The sequence below is a fragment of the Oncorhynchus gorbuscha genome, linkage group LG06 (genome assembly GCF_021184085.1).
Source record: "Oncorhynchus gorbuscha isolate QuinsamMale2020 ecotype Even-year linkage group LG06, OgorEven_v1.0, whole genome shotgun sequence".
Classification (NCBI taxonomy): domain Eukaryota; kingdom Metazoa; phylum Chordata; class Actinopteri; order Salmoniformes; family Salmonidae; genus Oncorhynchus; species Oncorhynchus gorbuscha.
The window spans coordinates 7,016,198-7,038,076 of NC_060178.1; the positions used below are offsets into that span (position 1 = coordinate 7,016,198).

At 44.8% G+C, this 21,879-nt stretch overlaps 1 protein-coding gene and 1 pseudogene across 3 annotated transcripts; both read left to right on the forward strand.

Moving 5' to 3' along the window:
• The first annotated feature begins 5,705 nt into the window (after window positions 1-5,705).
• On the forward strand, window positions 5,706-17,897 carry tph1a (tryptophan hydroxylase 1 (tryptophan 5-monooxygenase) a). Of its 3 annotated transcripts, none has more exons than XM_046352204.1 (11): window positions 5,706-5,831; window positions 8,621-8,758; window positions 9,557-9,740; window positions 9,936-10,036; window positions 10,157-10,224; window positions 10,893-11,089; window positions 12,802-12,937; window positions 13,370-13,496; window positions 16,040-16,135; window positions 16,380-16,513; window positions 16,951-17,897. In XM_046352204.1, the coding sequence occupies exons 1-11, from the start codon at window positions 5,742-5,744 to the stop codon at window positions 17,123-17,125; spliced, it is 1,446 nt and encodes a 481-aa protein (XP_046208160.1). In that variant the 5' UTR covers window positions 5,706-5,741; the 3' UTR covers window positions 17,126-17,897. The 3 variants fall into 3 exon arrangements, with proteins under 3 accessions (XP_046208160.1, XP_046208161.1, XP_046208162.1); XM_046352205.1 differs by lacking the exon at window positions 5,706-5,831 and adding an exon at window positions 6,954-7,114; XM_046352206.1 differs by lacking the exons at window positions 5,706-5,831; window positions 8,621-8,758 and adding an exon at window positions 9,188-9,327.
• Window positions 17,898-21,483: 3,586 nt separating this feature from the next.
• Window positions 21,484-21,661, forward strand: LOC124038858 (annotated as a pseudogene).
• The last annotated feature ends 218 nt before the right edge of the window (window positions 21,662-21,879 follow it).

Genomic DNA, 21,879 nt, shown 5'->3' on the forward strand with positions numbered 1-21,879 from the left:
TACCTCATTTCAGTAGGAAACAGAAAGCTAACCTACATAATTTCAGTAAGAAACAGAAAGCTAATCAACCTCATTTCAGTAAGAAACAGAAAGCTAATCAACCTCATTTCAGTAAGAAACAGAAAGCTAATCTACATCATTTCAGTAAGAAACAGAAAGCTAATCTACATCATTGCAGTAGGAAAGGAAACATAAAGCTAATCTACATCATTGCAGTAGGAAAGGAAACAGAAAGCTAACCTACATCATTTCAGTAAGAAACAGAAAGCTAATCTACCTCATTGCAGTAGGAAAGGAAACAGAAAGCTAATCTACATCATTGCAGTAGGAAAGGAAACAGAAAGCTAACCTACATCATTTCAGTAAGAAACAGAAAGCTAATCTACCTCATTTCAGTAGGAAACAGAAAGCTAATCTACATAATTTCAGTAGGAAACAGAAAGCTAATCTACATAATTTCAGTAAGAAACAGAAAGCTAACCTACATCATTTCAGTAAGAAACAGAAAGATACCTACATAATTTCAGTAAGAAACAGAAAGCTAATCAACCTCATTTCAGTAAGAAACAGAAAGCTAATCTCCCTCATTTCAGTAGGAAACAGAAAGCTAATCTACATAATTTCAGTAAGAAACAGAAAGCTAATCTACATCATTGCAGTAGGAAAGGAAACAGAAAGCTAACCTACATCATTTCAGTAAGAAACAGAAAGCTAATCTACCTCATTTCAGTAGGAAACAGAAAGCTAATCTACATAATTTCAGTAGGAAACAGAAAGCTAATCTACATAATTTCAGTAAGAAACAGAAAGCTAACCTACATCATTTCAGTAAGAAACAGAAAGCTAACCTACATCATTTCAGTAAGAAACAGAAAGCTAATCTACATCATTTCAGTAAGAAACAGAAAGCTAACCTACATCATTTCAGGAAGAAACAGAAAGCTAACCTACATCATTGCTTGGTGTAGTCTGAAAAGAAACAGAAAGCTAACCTACATCATTGCAGTAGGAAAGGAAACAGAAAGCTAACCTACATCATTGCAGTAGGAAAGGAAACAGAAGCTAACCTACACCATTGCTTGGTGTAGTCTGAAAAGAAACAGAAAGCTAACCTACATCGTTGCAGTAGGAAAGGAAACAGAAAGCTAACCTACATCGTTGCAGTAGGAAAGGAAACAGAAAGCTAACCTACACTGAATGTACAAACATTAGGAACACCTTCTTAATATCGAGTTGCAACACCTTTTGCCCTAAGAACAGACTCAATTAGTCCGGGCATGGACTCTACAAGGTGTCGAAAGCCTTCTACAGGGATGCTGGCCCATGTTGACTCTACAAGGTGTCGAAAGCCTTCTACAGGGATGCTGGTCCATGTTGACTCTACAAGGTGTCGAAAGCCTTCCACAGGGATGCTGGTCCATGTTGACTCTACAAGGTGTCGAAAGCCTTCCACAGGGATGCTGGTCCATGTGGACTCTACAAGGTGTTGAAAGCCTTCCACAGGGATGCTAGCCCATGTGGACTCTACAAGGTGTTGAAAGCCTTCCACAGGGATGCTAGCCCATGTGGACTCTACAAGGTGTCGAAAGCATTCCACAGGGATGCTGGTCCATGTGGACTCTACAAGGTGTCGAAAGCATTCCACAGGGATGCTGGCCCATGTTGACTCCAATGATTCCCACAGTTGGCTGGATGTCCTTTGAGTGGTGGACCATTCTTGATACACACGGTGACCTGTTGAGTGTGAAAATCCCAGCAGCGTTGCAGTTCTTGACGCACCCAAACCGGTGCGCTTGGTACTTACTACCATACCCTGTTCAAAGGCACTTAAATATTTGATCTTGCCCATTCACCCTCTGAACGACACACGTACACAATCCATGTCTCAAGGCTTAAAAATCCTTCTGTAACCCGTGTCTCCTCCCCCTTCATCTACACTGATTGAATTGGATTTAACAAGTGACAACAAATAAGGGGTCATAGCTTTAACCTGCATTCACCTGCTCAGGCCGTGTCATGTTCCTAATGTTTTGTACACTAAGTGCACATCATTGCTTTGTGTTGTTGGAAAGGAGAGGAGTGCTTGCCCCCCCCCCCCCCATCTCATACACGTTGTCCCTCAGGGAAGAGGAAGCATCCTTCACAGCTTCCCTGATTTTGTTAAGCCGGTCCTCGTGTCTACCAACTGACAGGGCGGGGGGGTGTGGGGGGGGGGCATCATGTGCACTGGCCACACGTACAACAGCCTTGGCTCTCTAGTGGACTGTATGGTGGATGAGGAAACAGACCTGTGTCTGGTCCATCAGAAAGTCATTTTCTTAATAGCACCTTAGTGAAGAGGTAGTGACCGGTGCCACTGGCGCAGGCAATTCATGAAGTAAACTGAAATTCCACATTCAAATTTGTCCCTCAGAAATTTTAACTGAAATAAAAAATTAAATGGAATTCACCCAAACCCTCCGGAGGTGTTTGTTATCCACCAGAAGTAATGAAAACCATTAGTAATGGTCTTAATCTAAAAATCAAATCTCACGAGACTCGGCCAAGTGAAAGAAAAATGTCCGTAACAATTTTTCCTTCAGGGGCTGCTTAGCCTGCCAGGTCACAAAGCTCAAAGCTCAAAGTACTCAAAGCTCAAAGTACTCAAAGCTCAAAGTACTCAAAGCTCAAAGTACTCAAAGCACTCAAAGCTCAAAGTGCTCAAAGCTCAAAGTACTCAAAGCACTCAAAGCTCAAAGTGCTCAAAGTGCTCAAAGCTCAAAGTACTCAAAGCTCAAAGTACTAAACGTGCAATGAAGATTTATAAAAGCAGAGGAATGGGGTTGTGGGAGAAGTGGGGAGACGGGAGACCGAGGAACTTTACTAATCAGTGAAGTAAAGTGTAGATCAGGTTTAATCCTTTTAGAAATAAATCAATAACCGTTTTCTGTTTTCTCGAAAGGACCCGAGAACAACGTGATCAACAAGGTCCCAAGAGGTAAACAATGAACAATGTAAACAATGAACAATGTAAACAATGTCTGGGACTCAACAATATACGTCAAATGTTTATAATGGTACATATTTCCAGAGCCTGAAAGTTGTAAAAGTATTCTTCAAACATCATCATCAGCTTCAGGAAGCCGTGTGATTGGTTAGAAATGAGGAAGTGCTTACAGATCTTCAAACATCATCATCAGCTTTAGAATGTTGTCCGAACTGGAAGCTGTGTGATTGGTTAGAAATGAGGAAGCGCTTACAGATCTTCAAACATCATCATCAGCTTTAGAATGATGTCCGAACTGGAAGCTGTGTGATTGGTTAGAAATGAGGAAGCGCTTACAGATCTTCAAACATCATCATCAGCTTTAGAATGTTGTCCGAACTGGAAGCTGTGTGATTGGTTAGAAATGAGGAAGCGCTTACAGATCTTCAAACATCATCATCAGCTTTAGAATGTTGTCCGAACTGGAAGCTGTGTGATTGGTTAGAAATGAGGAAGCGCTTACAGGTCTTCAAAACAATGTTGTAGTTTATTAAATTAACACTAGGACCATGTTCCCAATGCAGCTCAGTAATCTCATTCCCTGTTTGCTGGACAGTACCGGTAAGTGAGAAGGCTATTGGTTATTCTAACCAGCATTGAGTTATAAAATATCTTCAGTAGACTTACGAGAGTTTTTTTTTTTTTGCTGACCTCAACGAATGGGAAAATCCATGATGACAAAATGGAATTGAGATCAGAGTGAAAAGCCTCACATGATGAGAGATGATTCATCAACAACAACACACATTGGTTTAATGGACCGTATACGCCATCCGAAAGGCCTTTCTTTTAGGAATATTCTACTGTTTGATCTCTGTACGCTAATGTTTCCGTTGGCTCTTTAAGGTCGTCAGACAAAATGAAAAGGTATCTTGGATGAATTCATTTCCCCATGACGCTTCTCTTTTTCCATTTGCTGTCGACTGATATTATTGTTGCTTGTCCTCCCCCTCCTCACATACACATACGGGAAGCACACACACACACACACACACACACATACACACACACACGTCAGCACCCCCTGCTATTTCTTCTATCCTCCCCGCTACCCCTCCTCTATCCTCCTCCTGCCACCTCCTCTCTCCCCTCTCCTCACTCCTGCCCCTCCTCTCTTCTTTCCCCTCCTCTCCCCTGCCCCCTTCTCTCTCCTCTCCCCTGCCCCCTTCTCTTCTCTCCCCTGCCCCCTTCTCTTCTCTCCTCTCCTCTGCCCCCTTCTCTCTCTCTCCCATGCCCCCATCTCTTTCTCCTCTCCTCTGCCCCCTCTCTCTCTCCTCTCCCTGCCCCCTCCTCTCCCCTTCTGTAGCTCAGTTGGTAGAGCATGGCACTTGTAATGCCAGGGTAGTGGGTTCGATCCTCAGGACCACCCATCTAGAATGTATGCACACATGACTGTAAGTCTTTGGATCTCTCTAAATGCATATATTATTTTTATTTTCTCTCCCCTGCCCCCTTCTCTTCTCTCCTCTCCTCTCCCCTTCTCCTCTCCCCTCCACTCCCCTGCCCCCCCCCTCCTCTCTCCTCTCTCTCCCTGCCCCCTCTCTCTTCTCTCCCCTGCCCCCTTCTCTTCTCTCTCCCCTGCCTTCCTCTCTCTCCTCTCCTCTCCCCTCCACTCCCCCCCTTCTCTCCCCTCCCTCCTCTCCTCTCCCCCCTCTCTTCTCTCTCCCATGCCCCCCCTTCTTCTCTCTCTCTCCTCTCCTCTCCCCCCCCTCCTCTCTCCTTCCCCTGCCCCCCTCTCTCTCCTCACCCTCCCCCACCCCCCCTCTCTCCTCTTCACCCTGCCCCCCCCTCCTCTCCTGCCCCCTTCTCTTCTCTCCCCTGCCCCCTTCTCTTCTCTCCTCTCCCTGCCCCCTCCTCTCTCCTTCACCCTCCTCCTCCCCTCTCCCCTGCCTCCTCTCTCCTCTCCCCTGCCCCCTCCTCTCTTCTCTCCCATGCCCCCTTCTCTTCTCTCCTCTCCCCTGCCCCCTTCTCTTCTCTCCTCTCCCTGTCCTCCTCTCTCCTCTCCCCTCCACTCCCCTCCACTCCCCTCCACTCCCCTGCCCCCTCCTCTCTCCTCTCCCCTGCCCCTTCTCTTCTCTCCCCTGCCCCCTTCTCTTCTCTCCTCTCCTCTCCTCTCCCCTGCCCCCTCCTCTCTCCTTCACCCTGCCTCCTCCTCTCTCCTCTCACCCACCCCCACCCACCCCCTCCTCTCTCCTTCACCCTGCCCCCTTCTCTCCTCTCCCCTGCCCCCTTCTCTTCTCTCCTCTCCCCTGCCCCCTCCTCTCTCCTTCACCCTGCCCCCTTCTCTCTCTCCCCTGCCCCCTTCTCCTCTCCCCCTGCCCCCCTCTCTCCTCTCCCCTGCCCCCTTCCTTCCCCTGCCCCCTTCTCTCCTCTCCCCTGCCCCCTCCTCTCTCCTTCACCCTGCCTCCTCCCTCTCTCTCTCCCCCCCCCTCTCCTCTCCCCTGCCCCCTTCTCTTCTCTCCTCTCCCCTGCCTCCTCCTCTCTCCTCTCCCCTGCCCCCTTCTCTCCTCTCCTCTCCCTGCCCCCTCCTCTCCCATCCACCCTGTCCTCTCTCCGCTCCCCTGGCCCCCTGCTCTCTCATCCATCCTGCCCCCTCCTCTCTCTCCGCATTGTGGTTGATAAATACCAAAGCCTGCTCTTCCTCCTAGCAGACTACCACTTTACAAAGTCGATAAACATCCGCAAGACAGGGGAATAACTAGTACCGAACTTTAATATGTATTCCAATAAAATTGTAGGACCGCGTCGAGGAAGATCTTTCGACTCCATGAACATCGGGAATGAAGAAAAGATACTGAACAATGAGGTAAGAAATTATTTCCTTTTTTTTCTGCCTTATTCGATATTTGTTTTCTTGTTATAGGCAACTTTCTTTATAGTTATCGATACATTTGCATTTGGAACTGGGATATCCGTTTGAATGGGAGATAAGCATTGGGTTATTCTACTTTTTTTTAAACCCAATTCGTTTAAACAACACTATCTGGCGATAGACGTCATATCAATTTAGTAGTGGCCTAATTAGTAGGTCTAAACATGAATTTATCAGTAATCAACGACAGTTGCATGTTTTTTTTGTCGTCACTGGTTAAACCCAGAGTCATGTGTGTATATATATATAGCTCTGGTTAAGCCCAGAGTCATGTGTGTGTATATATATATATAGCTCTGGTTAAGGCCAGAGTCATGTGTGTATATATATATATATAGCTCTGGTTAAGGCCAGAGTCATGTGTGTATATATATATATATAGCTCTGGTTAAGCCCAGAGTCATGTGTGTGTATATATATAGCTCTGGTTAAGCCCAGAGTCATGTGTGTATATATATATAGCTCTGGTTAAGCCGATTTAATCTGGTGATCATTTCAATGCGTCAACCGCTGAGAACTCCTTGAGTGCAGAACTTTGCAGGGACACAAAACATTGCCAAAAAGAATTGCAAATATCTTGCATTGCCAGGTTGAAAAGACTTATCTATAAATCGTAAATATAGAATCACTCGAACCTCTTGAAACAGCACTTGTACTCCCAATCAGGCTAAATCAATTAAAACACATCTAACATTTCAGTTCCTCATTCATCAGAAATGTTACCTGTTACCTCTCTATAACTAGCCTACTGATACAGACATATCGTTTTCACCATCAATTTGATCATATATATTAAAACGATCAAATAAAAATATACAAATATATATACCCATATTAGAAGTGATAGGGTAAAATAATCACTCACATCAAATTAAGATCACTTAAAACTGTGTCTCGTTGGCTCCATTAACTGCACCTTAATCTCGCGTGGTAGATTAAAGTGGCTTTAGAGGAGCTAATAATAGGTTTCCGACCTCACGCTCTCCTAAATGGGATTGCTTTAAATCTCGTGTTTGGACCCGACACCGGCACACCGTCGTTACTTCGTTAAATCACCTACAGCGCAGTGCTTGCCAATTTGACCCGTTCTGTGCCACTGTCCGGTGTCCCAAACTGCTATCTCGGTAGTTATAATGCTGCTACGGATTCTACTGACTGGGGGCCAACGACAACAGGTTTCCCGCGCTGTCTCGTCCATATTAGCTGAGGGAAATATGGTTGGTAGCAAATTAAATTCATTGGCACTGAAGGATGTACAGTTGGTGGCAAATTAAATTAGCTAAATTTATTTTAGACTATAGGATAATTGTTACAAAATGGCACTTTAACTGAATAACGTGTTGACTGTAATTAGACTAAGATGTTAGCTTTATGTTTTATTTATTACTTAATTGTTATGAAAAACTGATTTAATTGGCCATGTGGATGCCTTGAAACTGTGCCTTTCACCGAGCCAGTGAAATTCAGAACAATGGACAGCGCCAACCAACCAACGTTTAAAATGGGGTTATTGCTATCCGGGGTGCTGATTTCCATTGACTTGATGACGGGATTAAAATCGATTGACCCTCGCCACTAATCCAATCTAGTCCAAACAGGTTAAATGTACAATAGTTTCTGCTATTACATTAAAATGTTTTACATTTTTTTAACGAGTTATCTTAATTCTTAACTACAAACTAGAGAACACAGTTTTATCTGTAAAATAATCGGGATAAATTAAGTGAATCATCTGATCTGGATATTGTTCCGGTTATTGTGCGTGTATGATCAACTGATTAGTTAATTGGCACGACAGTATAGGCTAGTTTAGACCTGGATTTAAACGTGCTGTTAGTTAGCAAAGTGAATTAGCTTCTTTCTTATTTAATGTGGTGTATTTGTTTTCTGACGTTTAATTGTATTTCTTCAATGTACAAGTTTACAAATCAATCCAAGTAGTCCTAGGCGCATATATATATATATATATATGCACAGTCTGTCTACCTGCGGTGGGACATTTAGTCACTCAGCTGTGAAGGTGGCAGCTGTTGAATGCACGTGGCCCGAAACTAAATATCAGTCGACATTTACATTACATTACATTTAAGTCATTTGTAAGACGTCTTATTGTTTTTGTAGTTGTATATATATGGCACTTTAACTGGTATATATATACAACTATTTCAAGTTATTTAACCTTACAATTCCCCAAACACACAATACGTCGACTGATATTTAGTTTCGGGCCACGTGCATTCAACAGCTGCCACCTTCACAGCTGAGTGACTAAATGTCCCACCGCAGGCAGACAGACTGTGCGTCATTGGATGGATACTAGGCTACCCTAGCGTCATTGGATGGATACTAGGCTACCCTAGCGTCATTGGATGGATACTAGGCTACCCTAGCGTCATTGGATGGATACTAGGCTACCCTAGCGTCATTGGATGGATACTAGGCTACCCTAGCGTCATTGGATGGATAATACCCTAGCGTCATTGATGGATACTAGGCTACCCTAGCGCCATTGGATGGATACTAGGCTACCCTAGCGTCATTGGATGGATACTAGGCTACCCTAGCGTCATTGGATGGATACTAGGCTACCCTAGCGCCATTGGATGGATACTAGCGACACTAATTAAAGTTGGCTGTTGAAAAGGGCATTCGTCAAATCTGTCGTTGACTCATCACGCTAATTTCTGTTTTTCTTGTTGTTGTCTTTTTCCTCCCGCACACAGATGAACAAATCGACCTTTACAAAGATTGAAGAATGCAGAACAGAGAAAAAGAACGCGCCGTCAGACGGCCGAGCAGCGATTGTCTTCTCACTCAAGAATGAAGTCGGAGGACTAGTGAAAGCGCTGAAACTTTTCCAAGTAAACCTAATTAATGTGCACCTGCACGATGTATGTAACCTAATTAATGTGCACCTGCACGATGTATGTAACCTAATTAATGTGCACCTGCACGATGTATGTAACCTAATTAATGTGCACCTGCACGATGTATGTAACCTAATTAATGTGCACCTGCACGATGTATGTAACCTAATTAATGTGCACCTGCACAATGTACGTAACCTATCTCGTTTGTGACAACAATGTTCTTTAAACTTTTTGATCTCACCTGATGTAAAAATCCGAATATAAATTGGTCTATTTAGGCTATGTTGGTTCAACGTGATTTATCAAATCAAACTTTATTTGTCACATACGCCGAATACAAACAGGTAGTTTACCGTGGAATTATTACTTAACCAACAGTGCAGCCCTTAACCAACAGTGCAGCCCTTAACCAACAGTGCAGTTCAAGAAGAGTTAAGAAAATATTTACCAAATAAACTAAAGTAAAAAAATAATAGAAGGTAACACAATAACATAACAACGAGGCTATATACAGGGGGTACCGGTATGGAGTCAGTATGCGGTGATACAAGTTCGTTGAGGTAATTTGTACATGTAGGTAGGGGTGAAGTAACTATGCAATGCAGGCCTCCACTGTTTTGCATAATATGATTTCCATGAACATTACTGAACAATATATTACAAACGTAGCAACAGATTATAGATTACACACATTATATTGTAGATGTAACAAATAAAACACATTTAAAAAAAAAATATATATATATATTCCATTTATATATATATATATATATTCCATTTATTTTACAGGAAAACCACGTCAATCTTGTCCACATAGAATCCAGAAAATCGAAAAGGCGTAACTCTGAATTTGAGATCTTCGTGGACTGTGACAGCGATCACGAGCAGCTCAACGAGATCATTCATCTGCTACGTAAGCACGTTAACGTAGTGGACATGGACCCTCCTGATAACTCCTGTTTACCTGAAGAAGGTATGCCACAGTATCATTTTCTTTTTAACATTATTTTTAAACGATTGATTTCTATCACAGTATATTGACTAAAGTTTTTTTTATATTGCAACAGTATACCGTATTTACACTTAGTCTCACAGAAGTATATTCCAATCTTTACAAATACACGATGGACCTAATTTTAAGTGGAAAAACAAATCCTTTCGATTTCAGATATAGAAAATGTCCCTTGGTTCCCCAAGAAGATCTCAGATCTGGACAAGTGTGCGAACCGGGTTCTGATGTACGGATCAGACTTGTATGCTGACCATCCGGTATGTAATATAATTCTAGAAACTAGGGCATTACTAGGGCATTATTTTATAACCTTTATACATGACTTTATCTTGATGTTTTTTTTCCTAACGACGTTAGATCTCACCCTCTTCTCACAGGGTTTCAAGGACAACGTCTACAGAAGGAGGAGGAAGCATTTCGCTGATCTCGCCATGAACTACAGACAGTAAGTACATTATGGTTGAAATAACACATTTTCCAAGAATAAAAGATCATTAAAATCAAATAATGGATCCCATATCAAGTTTCCTCCTATTCTAGTTCTACTATATTCTACTGAACTCTACTCTATTCTACTGTACTCTATTCTACTGAACTGTACTCTACTATATTCTAATGTATTCTACTGTACTCCACTCTATTCTACCGTAAGTCGCTCTGGATAAGAGCGTCTGCTAAATGACTTAAATGTAATGTAAATGTATTCTATTCTACTGCACTCTACTCTATTCCTCTGTACTGTACTCTATTCTACTGTTCTCTATTCCTCTGTACTGTACTCTATTCTACTGTACTCTATTCTACTGCACTCTACTCTACTATATTCTAAAGTATTCTACTGTACTCTACTGTATTCTACTCTAGTCCTCTGTACTGTATTCTATTATATTCTAATGTACTCTATTCTACTCTACTATATTCTACTGTGCTCTACTATATTCTACGGTACGATACTCCATTCTACTGAACTGTACTCTATTCTACTGCACTACTCTACTATATTCTACTATATACTACTCCACTCTATTCTACCGTATTCTACTCTATTCTTCTCTACTGTATTCTACTCTACTATATTCTAATAACAGCCATGATCTTGTCCTTATCTTTCAGTGGGGATCCTATCCCTCGTATAGAGTTTACAGAGGAGGAGTTGGCGACGTGGGCGGTGGTGTACCGGGAGCTCAACAAGCTGTACCCTACCCACGCCTGTAGAGAGTACCTGAAGAATCTGCCTCTACTGGCCAAACACTGTGAATGTAGAGAGGATAACATACCCCAGCTAGAGGACGTATCACGCTTCCTTAGAGGTGAGATGGGTGGGGGGTGGCTTGTGTGTATATTGTGTGTGTAAGAGAGAGAGACAGAGAGACACACACAGATGGATAAACAGAGAGACAGAAACAGAGATACAGACAGAGCAAGAGCATGTTAGACTTTAATGGTAAAATAAATGTTATATATACACCCAGCAAAAAAAGAAACGTCTCTTTTTCAGGACCCTGTCTGTCAAAGATAATTCCTAAAAAACCCAAATAACTTCCCAGATTGTCATTGTAAAGGGTTTAAATACTGTTTCCCATGTTTGTTCAATGAACCATAAACAATTTATGAACATGCACCTGTGGAACGGTCGTTAAGACACTAACAGCTTACAGATGGCAGGCAATTAAGGTCACAGTTATGAAAACCTAGGACACTAAAGAGGCCTTTCTACTGACTGAAAAACACCAAAAGAAAGATGCCCAGGGTCCCTGCTCATCTGCGTGAACGTGCCTTAGGCATGCTGCAAGGAGGCATGAGGACTGCAGATGTGGCCAGGACAATAAATTGCAACGTACGTACTGTGAGACGCCTAAGACAGTGCTGCAGGGAGACAGGACGGACAGCTGATCGTGCTCGCAGTGGCAGACCACATGTAAAAAAAAAAAACTGCACAGGATCGGTACATCCGAACATCACACCTGCGGGACAGGTACAGGGTGGCAACAACAACTGACCGCGTTACACCAGGAACACGCAATCCCACCATCAGTGCTCAGACTATCTGCAATAGGCTGAGAGAGGCTGGACTGAGGGCTTGTAGGTCTGTTGAAAGGCAGGTCCTCACCAGACATCACCGGCAACAACGTCGCCTATGGACACAAACCCACTGTCGCTGGACCAGATAGGACTGGCAAAAAGTGCTCTTCACTGACAAGTTGCGGTTTTGTCTCACCAGGGGTGATGGTCGGATTCACGTTTATTGTCGAAGGAATGAGCGTTACACCGAGGCCTGTACTCTGGAGCGGGATCGATTTGGAGGTGCAGGGTCCATCATGGTCTGGGGCGCTGTGTCACAGTATCATCGGACTGAGCTTGTCACATTGCAGGCAGTCTAAACGCTGTGCGTTACAGGGAAGACATCCTCCTTCCTCATGTGGTACCCTTCCTGCAGGCTCATCCTGACATGACCCTCCAGCATGACAATGCCACCAGCCATTCTACTCTTTCTGTGTGTGATTTCCTGCAAGACAGGAATATCAGTGTTCCGCCATAGCCAGCGAAGAGCCCGGACCTCAATCCCATTGAGCACGTCTGAGACCTGTTGGATCGGAGGATGAGGGCTAGGGCCAATACCCCCCAGAAATGTCTGGGAACTTGCAGGTGCCTTGGTGGAAGAGTGGGGTAACATCTCACAGCAAGAACTGTAAACTATGGTGCAGTCCATGAGGTGATGCACTGCAGTACTTAGTATCTGGTGTGGCCACCAGCTGCATTGACTGTTACTTTTGATTTTGACCCCCCCCCCTTTGTTCAGGGACACATTATTCAATTTCTGTTAGTCACATGTCTGTGGAACTTGTTCAGTTTATGTCTCAGTTGTTGAATCTTGTTATGTTCATACACATATTTATACATGTTAAGTTTGCTGAAAATAAACATTTTGTTTTTAATATAATATTTTGTAAGATTGATCAGGAACAGGCCTCTGTTTGTGACAGTTTGGATCCAGTATGTGACATTGCCTTGAATCTTTTAGAGCGGACAGGCTTTACCATCAGGCCTGTGGCAGGTTACCTTTCCCCCAGAGACTTCCTAGCTGGTCTGGCCTTCCGTGTGTTCCACTGTACCCAGTATGTCCGACACAGCTCCGATCCCCTCTACACACCAGAGCCGTAAGTACATCATTTATTTTAGCAGGGTGTCCCATTTAGACCAAGGTCTCTCTTGCAAGTGATCCCTGCATTTTTACAGTTACACAACAATTCCATCAGCACGGCAGCATAGGAAATACAAAACATGCACAATGGTCACGAACAACCACATTCCTCAGTGAAGGGCCCTTAACCAACATTCTGAATGACCTGAAAGGTGTGTCCCAACTGTAGGGTATAATCTCATCATGAGCTAGTTAGCTAGATTCTCCATTTATTCTGTGTTTATTTACCTTGCATACTACATACATTACACACTACATACCTTACATACATATATTACACATTACACACTACATACCTTACATACATTATGTACTCTATACATTCAGTATATAAGCAAAGTAAATAAAGGGCTGTGTAACGCAGCGTTTCTTGTTTCTGGTCACACAGAGACACATGCCATGAATTGCTGGGTCACGTCCCGTTGCTGGCTGAGCCCAGCTTCGCCCAGTTCTCCCAGGAGATAGGCCTGGCTTCCCTCGGAGCTTCAGATGAATCCATACAGACCCTGGCCACTGTGAGTAGTCATCCTGTCCAACACTAGCCTTCCCAGGGACGGTTAGAGTAGTCATCCTGTCTAACACTAGCCTTCCCAGGGACGGCCTTCCCAGGGACGGTTAGAGTAGTCATCCTAGTCATCCTGTCCAACACTAGCCTTCCCAGGGACGGTTAGAGTAGTCATCCTGTCCAACACTAGCCTTCCCAGGGACGGTTAGAGTAGTCATCCTGTCCAACACTAGCCTTCCCAGGGACGGTTAGAGTAGTCATCCTGTCCAACACTAGCCTTCCCAGGGACGGTTAGAGTAGTCATCCTGTCCAACACTAGCCTTCCCAGGGACGGTTACAGACATCCTGGCCTTCCCAGGGACTGTGTCAGTTATCCTGTCCAACACTAGCCTTCCCAGGGTCCAACACAGCCTTCCCAGGGAGAATAGTCATCCTGTCCAACACTAGCCTTCCCAGGGACCCAGAGTAGTCATCCTGTCCAACACTAGCCTTTAGAGTAGTCATCCTGTCCAACACTAGCCTTCCCAGGGACGGTTAGAGTAGTCATCCTGTAGTCATAGTCATCCTGTCCAACACTAGCCTTCCCAGGGACGGTTAGAGTAGTCATCCTGTCCAACACTAGCCTTCCCAGGGACGGTTAGAGTAGTCATCCTGTCCAACACTAGCCTTCCCAGGGACGGTTAGAGTAGTCATCCTAGCCTTCCCAGGGTCCAACACTAGCCTTCCCAGGGTCACTGTCCAACACTAGCCTTCCCAGGGAGTAGTCATCCTGCCTTCCCAGGGACAGTCATCCTGTCCAACACTAGCCTTCCCAGGGACGGTTAGAGTAGTCATCCTGTCCAACACTAGCCTTCCCAGGGACGGTTAGAGTAGTCATCCTGTCCAACACTAGCCTTCCCAGGGACGGTTAGAGTAGTCATCCTGTCCAACACTAGCCTTCCCAGGGACGGTTAGAGTAGTCATCCTGTCCAACACTAGCCTTCCCAGGGACGGTTAGAGTAGTCATCCTGTCCAACACTAGCCTTCCCAGGGACGGTTAGAGTAGTCATCCTGTCCAACACTAGCCTTCCCAGGGACGGTTAGAGTAGTCATCCTGTCCAACACTAGCCTTCCCAGGGACGGTTAGAGTAGTCATCCTGTCCAACACTAGCCTTCCCAGGGACGGTTAGAGTAGTCATCCTGTCCAACACTAGCCTTCCCAGGGACGGTTAGAGTAGTCATCCTGTCCAACACTAGCCTTCCCAGGGACTGTCCAACACTAGCCTTCCCAGGGAGTAGTCATCCTGTCCAACACTAGCCTTCCCAGGACGGTTAGAGTAGTCATCCTGTCCAACACTAGCCTTCCCAGGGACGGTTAGAGTAGTCATCCTGTCCAACACTAGCCTTCCCAGGGACGGTTAGAGTAGTCATCCTGTCCAACACTAGCCTTCCCAGGGACGGTTAGAGTAGTCATCCTGTCCAACACTAGCCTTCCCAGGGACGGTTAGAGTAGTCATCCTGTCTAACACTAGCCATACAGACCCTGGCCACTGTGAGTAGGCATCCTGTCTAACACTAGCCTTCCCAGGGACGGTTAGAGTAGTCATCCTGTCTAACACTAGCCTTCCCAGGGACGGTTAGAGTAGTCATCCTGTCTAACACTAGCCTTCCCAGGGACGGTTAGAGTAGTCATCCTGTCTAACATTAGCCTTCCCAGGGACATTAGTTTTGTACCAGCACTGAATATAATAGATGTTATATTACATAGAAAAGTTTAAAACAATTCTGACTGGTGCTTGAGATCAGTTTAGCACCAACGCTGAACCTTGTAGATTCTGTAACAAAAAGTACTGTGATCAGTAGTTGAAAAAAGCACCCAATACTTGAGTAAAAGGAAAGATGCCTTCATAGAAGTACTTTTGGGTGTCAGGGAAAATGTACAGAGTAAAAAGTATTTTATTTTCTTCAGGAATGTAAGTAAAGTAAATGTTGTCAAAAATATAAATAGTAAAGTACAGATACCTTAAAAAGAACGACTAAAGTAGTACTTTAAAGTATTTTTACTTCAGTACTTTATACCACTGCTGTCTAGTAACATTACTCACCTTCTTCTCAAGGATGGCTGGTTGAGATTAGCTTAGTCACCGACCCTGAACGTGGCTGGTTGAGATTAGCTTAGTCACCGACCCTGAACGTGGCTGGTTGAGAATAGCTTAGTCACCGACCCTGAACGTGGCTGGTTGAGAATAGCTTAGTCACCGACCCTGAACGTGGCTGGTTGTATGAGAATAGCTTAGTCACCAACCCTGAACTTGGCTGGCTGGTTGAGAATAGCTTAGTCACCAACCCTGAACGTGGCTGGTTGTATGAGAATAGCTTAGTCACCAACCCTGAACCTGGTTAGCCTGGTCCTACATCTGATTGTTCTGTCTTGTCAACTCTTATCATTATTGATGTGACAATGACCAATCAGAGTTGGCACAAGACCACAAACAGATCTGGGACCGTGCTAGAACCTAGAGAGGGGCAGTTCACATCTCATTACTGACTCTTACATGTGTGGTTGTGTTTCAGTGTTATTTCTTCACCGTGGAGTTCGGCCTGTGTAAACAGGAGGGGAAGCTGAGAGCGTACGGAGCAGGCCTGCTGTCCTCCATCAGTGAACTCAAGGTATATCAATATCATTGTAGCAAAATCTGTGGGGGGGGGGGGTGGTGGTGTCCCCGACTGGGACTCTAACACGGGTCCAGCGACTGTCAAGTCAACACTTTTTTTTTTTTTTTACAAGATTAGTCTTAATCTGGGCCTGGGAAACTGTACCATTGGAAAAGTAATGCATTATGGGGAATAAACTGCCATTTTAGGGCACAGCCTCAGCACATTCCAGATGTTTTGTTCTTCCTCTCCCCTCCAGCATGCTCTGTCTGGTAACGCCGTCATCATGCCCTTTGACCCCAAGGTCACATGTAAACAAGAGTGCATCATCACCACATTTCAGGACGTCTACTTTGTGTCCGACAGCTTCGAGGAGGCCAAAGTCAAGATGAGGTGAGGAGTGAAACCCTTAGGGTCAAAGGGGCATCTGGAATCTTACTGTATAGTAACACATTATTTAAAGGTTGATTACCTTCATAAGGACGTGCGTACTGTTTATGTATGGGTTATGTACGGGTCGTGAATGTGTTATGATGTCCTAGTGTAGGTACCCTGTAAATAAAGTGTTACTGGATTGATACATTTTTTAAAGTTTTATTTTTACCTTTTTTATTTAACTAGGCAAGTCAGTTAAGAACAAATTCTTATTTTCAATGACCGGGGAACAGTGGGTTAACTGCCTTGTTCAGGGGGCAGAACGACAGATTTGTACCTTGTCAGCTCGGGGGTTTGAACTTGCAACCTGAACATAGTCTGTTACTGACTCCTACCATCTGTGTGGGGACGCATAAAGGCTTCTAGATAATGACTCATTCTTCCCCATCCTGCAGGGAGTTTGCCAAGACGATCAAGCGGCCGTTCACGGTGCGATATAACCCCTACACCCAGAGTGTGGACGTTCTGAAGGACACTCCCAGCATTAACAGCGTGGTGGAGGAGCTGAGACACGACCTGGACATCGTGGGCGACGCCCTCAGCCGGCTTAACAAACACCTGGGAGTCTGAGTGACAACCCGAAGCACCATGAGTCTCATAATGCCTTCTAAATGACACCCTGTCGCCTACATGTGGGCCCTCCCTGGTCTAGTAGTGCACTGTTTAGGGAATAGGGTGCCATTTGGGACACAAGGCTTAGGTCCTCTGATGACCTCGACACACCACTCCTGGTTCTCCTGTCCAATTATTATCCATCAGTCAGATCTGTTTGTGCTGTCTGGCCAACTTCCGTGGTCATTTTCACACCAAACAATGACATCGGAGACGGTAACTGGCGAGACGGCTCCGACAGAAGAAATCTGGGCCTCCCCCAAGCCATATCCCTGACACACATCTCACTATTGTTGACGTCTCTTATGTAAATCAATACTCTGCTCGTGATCCACGTCTGTATTACTCCCAGCCTATGACTTCCCCTTATCTTCCTCATTCAATGCATCCAAAGATACAGTATCTTACTAATAACGTACAACTATGGTGTCCAATATAGTCCTCCAATTGTTGTGTGTAAGGTTGTTGCTGGGATGAATTTAATGCTGTAATTTATAATATTACTATTACTATTCAAAAGTGTGAATGTATTCAAGGATGATTTTTGACAGAAATGGTTCACATTATCCATTTCTAAATGATAAAAAAATATTTTGCTTTCTCGTTATCCACTTCTAAATGATAAAAAAAATATTTAAAAATGTAACTGTAGTACATATAGTCCTGTAAACTTTAAATATCATTATTTTTCTACTGTAAAGAAATGTAAACTGATTATGTACAAGTTGTGCGTGTCTCTTATGTATTTCTTTGACATTTTAACAATAAACTTTTCCTGAAGAGAATAAGTCTTTGTATTGTGAAATGATGGGGATGTGGGATAATGGCAGGGTTGCCAGGTCTAGCTAAAATATGTGGACCAATGTCAAATTGTGTGTTTTTATGTGCCATCAAATTAAGGAATATATTTTGCAAGATTTTAAGAATATATATTTTAAAGTAGTGTCCTTTTAAAAAATAATAATACTGCCTTGGACCATTTTGTATTGGTACAAATATAACTATGCCCACAAGGCCTGAAAACTAGCCCACAAGGCCTGAAAACTAGCCCAGCAAGAGAATATTCACCACATTTATCCAATGAACACTTTTTTTTTTTGTCTTTCAACTAGCTTGGAAAGACAGTATCGAAGAACCCTCACTGCTGCTCATCATATATATATATTTTTTTTCAACCTAATTGAGGAAAATAAGAACAATCCTAAATTTTATTTTTAATACTGTTGCAAAGCTAACTAAAAAGCAGCATTCCAAAAGAGAGGATGGCCTTCACTTCAGCAGTAATAAATTCATGAACTTCTTTGAGGAAAAGATCATTATTATTAGAAAGCAAATTACGGACTCCTCTTTAAATCTGAGTATTCATCCAAAGCTCAGTTGTCCTGAGTCTGCACAACTCTGCCAGGACATAGGATCAAACAAGCTAAAGCTAACTCTCTCTCCTCTGCTCTCATCCTTCCAGATCTATCGGCTGCCTTCGATACTGTGAACCATCAGATCCTCCTCTCCACCCTCTCCGAGTTGGGCATCTCCGGCGCGGCCCACGCTTGGATTGCGTCCTACCTGACAGGTCGCTCCTACCAGGTGGCGTGGCGAGAATCTGTCTCACCACGCGCTCTCACCACTGGTGTCCCCCAGGGCTCTGTTCTAGGCCCTCTCCTATTCTCGCTATACACCAAGTCACTTGGCTCTGTCATAACCTCACATGGTCTCTCCTATCATTGCTATGCAGACGACACACAACTAATCTTCTCCTTTCCCCCTTCTGACGACCAGGTGGCGAATCGCATCTCTGCATGTCTGGCAGACATATCAGTGTGGATGACGGATCACCACCTCACGCTGAACCTCGGCAAGACGGAGCTGCTCTTCCTCCCGGGGAAGGACTGCCCGTTCCATGACCTCGCCATCACGGTTGACAACTCCATTGTGTCCTCCTCCCAGAGCGCTAAGAACCTTGGTGTGATCCTGGACAACACCCTGTCGTTCTCAACCAACATCAAGGCGGTGGCCCGTTCCTGTAGGTTCATGCTCTACAACATCCGCAGAGTACGACCCTGCCTCACACAGGAAGCAGCGCAGGTCCTAATCCAGGCACTTGTCATCTCCCGTCTGGATTACTGCAACTCGCTGTTGGCTGGGCTCCCTGCCTGTGCCATTAAACCCCTTCAACTCATCCAGAACGCCGCTGCCCGTCTGGTGTTCAACCTTCCCAAGTTCCCTCACGTCACCCCGCTCCTCTGTTCTCTCCACTGGCTTCCAGTTGAAGCTCGCATCCGCTACAAGACCATGGTGCTTGCCTACGGAGCTGTGAGGGGAACGGCACCTCAGTACCTCCAGGCTCTGATCAGGCCCTACACCCAAACAAGGGCACTGCGTTCATCCACCTCTGGCCTGCTCGCCTCCCTACCACTGAGGAAGTACAGCTCCCGCTCAGCCCAGTCAAAACTGTTCGCTGCTCTGGCCCCCCAATGGTGGAACAAACTCCCTCACAACGCCAGGACAGCGGAGTCAATCACCACCTTCCGGAGACACCTGAAACCCCACCTCTTTAAGGAATACCTAGGATAGGATAAGTATTCCCCCCCCCCCTTTAAGATTTAGATGCACTATTGTAAAGTGACTGTTCCACTGGATGTCATAAGGTGAATGCACCAATTTGTAAGTCGCTCTTGATAAGAGCGTCTGCTAAATGACTTAAATGTAAATGTAAAAGTGTTTTAGTACTCTATCTCTTGACACAATGATGAAAATAATCATGGCCTCTAAACCTTCAAGCTGCATACTGGACCCTATTCCAACTAAACTACTGAAAGAGCTGCTTCCTGTGCTTGGCCCTCCTATGTTGAACATAATATACGGCTCTCTATCCACCGGATGTGTACCAAACTCACTAAAATGGCAGTAATAAAGCCTCTCTTGAAAAAGCCCAACCTTGACCCAGAAAATATAAAAACTATCGGCCTATATCGAATCTTCCATTCCTCTCAAAAATGTTAGAAAAAGGCTGTTGCGCTGCAACTCATTGCCTTCCTGAAGACAACAATGTATACGAAATGCTTCAGTCTGGTTTCAGACCCCATCATAGCACTGAGACAGCACTTGTGAACGTGGTAAATTACCTTTTAATGGCGTCAGACCGAGGCTCTGCATCTGTCCTCGTGCTCCTAGACCTTAGTGCCCTCGCACGGTTCTGGCTGGGATCTTACCTCAGGACCCTGAGGCTGATCCCAGTTGACCTACGAGCCCCAGTCTCTTTCCTGATACCCACACACTACGTCCAGCTCCAGAAGTTTTTAAGATATTTTAAACTGGAAAAAGAAATTGTCACGGTTTTAACTAAACACCGCTCTCTTCTGATAGAATATCCCCACCTGACCTTCCACCTGACCTTCGCTACAGGCGAGCCCACAACGGTTTGGCGCAACGTGGCCCATCCTGCTCTCCTGAACCGGCATCGGGACCTGTCCTGGATGGTCGCCCATGAGATCCTCCTGGTCAGGGCCGTTATGCACTCACGGGGCATGGTGAGGACATCCGCGTGCCCCGACCAGGCTGCGGCCAAGAAGAGTCGGTGAGGCACATGCTCTGGGAGTGCAGAGCTGCCAGGGACTTGTGGAAGGAGGCAGGTCCCCTGATCAACCCGTGTCTGCCAGCAGGGGAGGACCTAACACCTCAGCTCGTGCTGTATGGGGTGGGCCGAAGGCCTATTCCATCGAAGGCCTTCACCAAGATCTGGCCCACCTTCACATGCTTGAAGGAAGCACTGTGGTCCTCCCCGCAACCTGCTGGTAGGGAAAAGCGTAGAGACCACCCCCCCAGGCAGTGGCCATGGTACGGAAGGAAGGGGGCCTCGACCCCAGGCGGAGGGTCCCCCAGAACACCCTAGGTCCCGGCGGCCACGGACTGACAGCGCTGTGGCGCCAAGGGCGATGCGCCTAGGGGAGGGATCTCCTCTGGGCCCCGAAGGACGGGATGGTAATTTATTCAGGAGAGCAGGATGAGGCGAGTTTGATAAGGACTCACCCCGTTCCTGTACAAGGGACCGAAGAAAGCCTTTTAACAAAGTGACTTTTTAACGTGTTTTTCACGTCTTAAAAATGTTTTACCTTTGTTAGATCATTAGTACACATTTTAAATGCTTTTTACAGATGTGATGTTTACCAGGAAAGTACTTTTATTCATGGTTGTTTTCAATGATTTTAACAACATGTACTTTTTAACAAATTTAAATGTAACTTTCAAATGCTGTGTTTTATGCCTTATTGCTGTTTTTATGTGTATGAAATGATGTTTTTTAAAGGAAATGTGTCAATACAACTTTTCCAAAAGAAAAAATAATCTGTTATCAGTTTAATATCTGACACGTCCCCTGTCTGGGGACCATATATTAAATAGATTTTTGGAACAGGGAGATGGAATAGGGGCTTGCTCCGTCCACTCCACGCATCGACCTGGTATTGCAGTACCTCCAGGAAGTTCTAGGTTATGTATTAAATCCGTTTCCCAGCTCCAAGTAGGCTACACAAGTGGCACAAAATGGTTTGCAATGGTTTGCAATGACTCCAATGATATCGTAATGTCGAAGTAATTATTGTATTAAATGGTAGCCTGCAATGCATATACATTAATACTAGATGGCAAGTGTATCATTCTCCACATTTAATGTCAGTTTCATTGAGGACTTTTCCCAAAACAGATGCACGCGAGAG

Excerpts from the sequence above, each read along its gene's own strand:
- tph1a (XM_046352204.1), top strand. The coding sequence starts at position 5,742 with ATGTATTCCAATAAAATTGTAGGACCGCGTCGAGGAAGATCTTTCGAC. Across the intron at positions 10,037-10,156 it reads ACTTGTATGCTGACCATCCG|GGTTTCAAGGACAACGTCTA; the intron begins GTATGTAATATA and ends CTCTTCTCACAG. Across the intron at positions 16,514-16,950 it reads GAGGCCAAAGTCAAGATGAG|GGAGTTTGCCAAGACGATCA; the intron begins GTGAGGAGTGAA and ends CCCATCCTGCAG.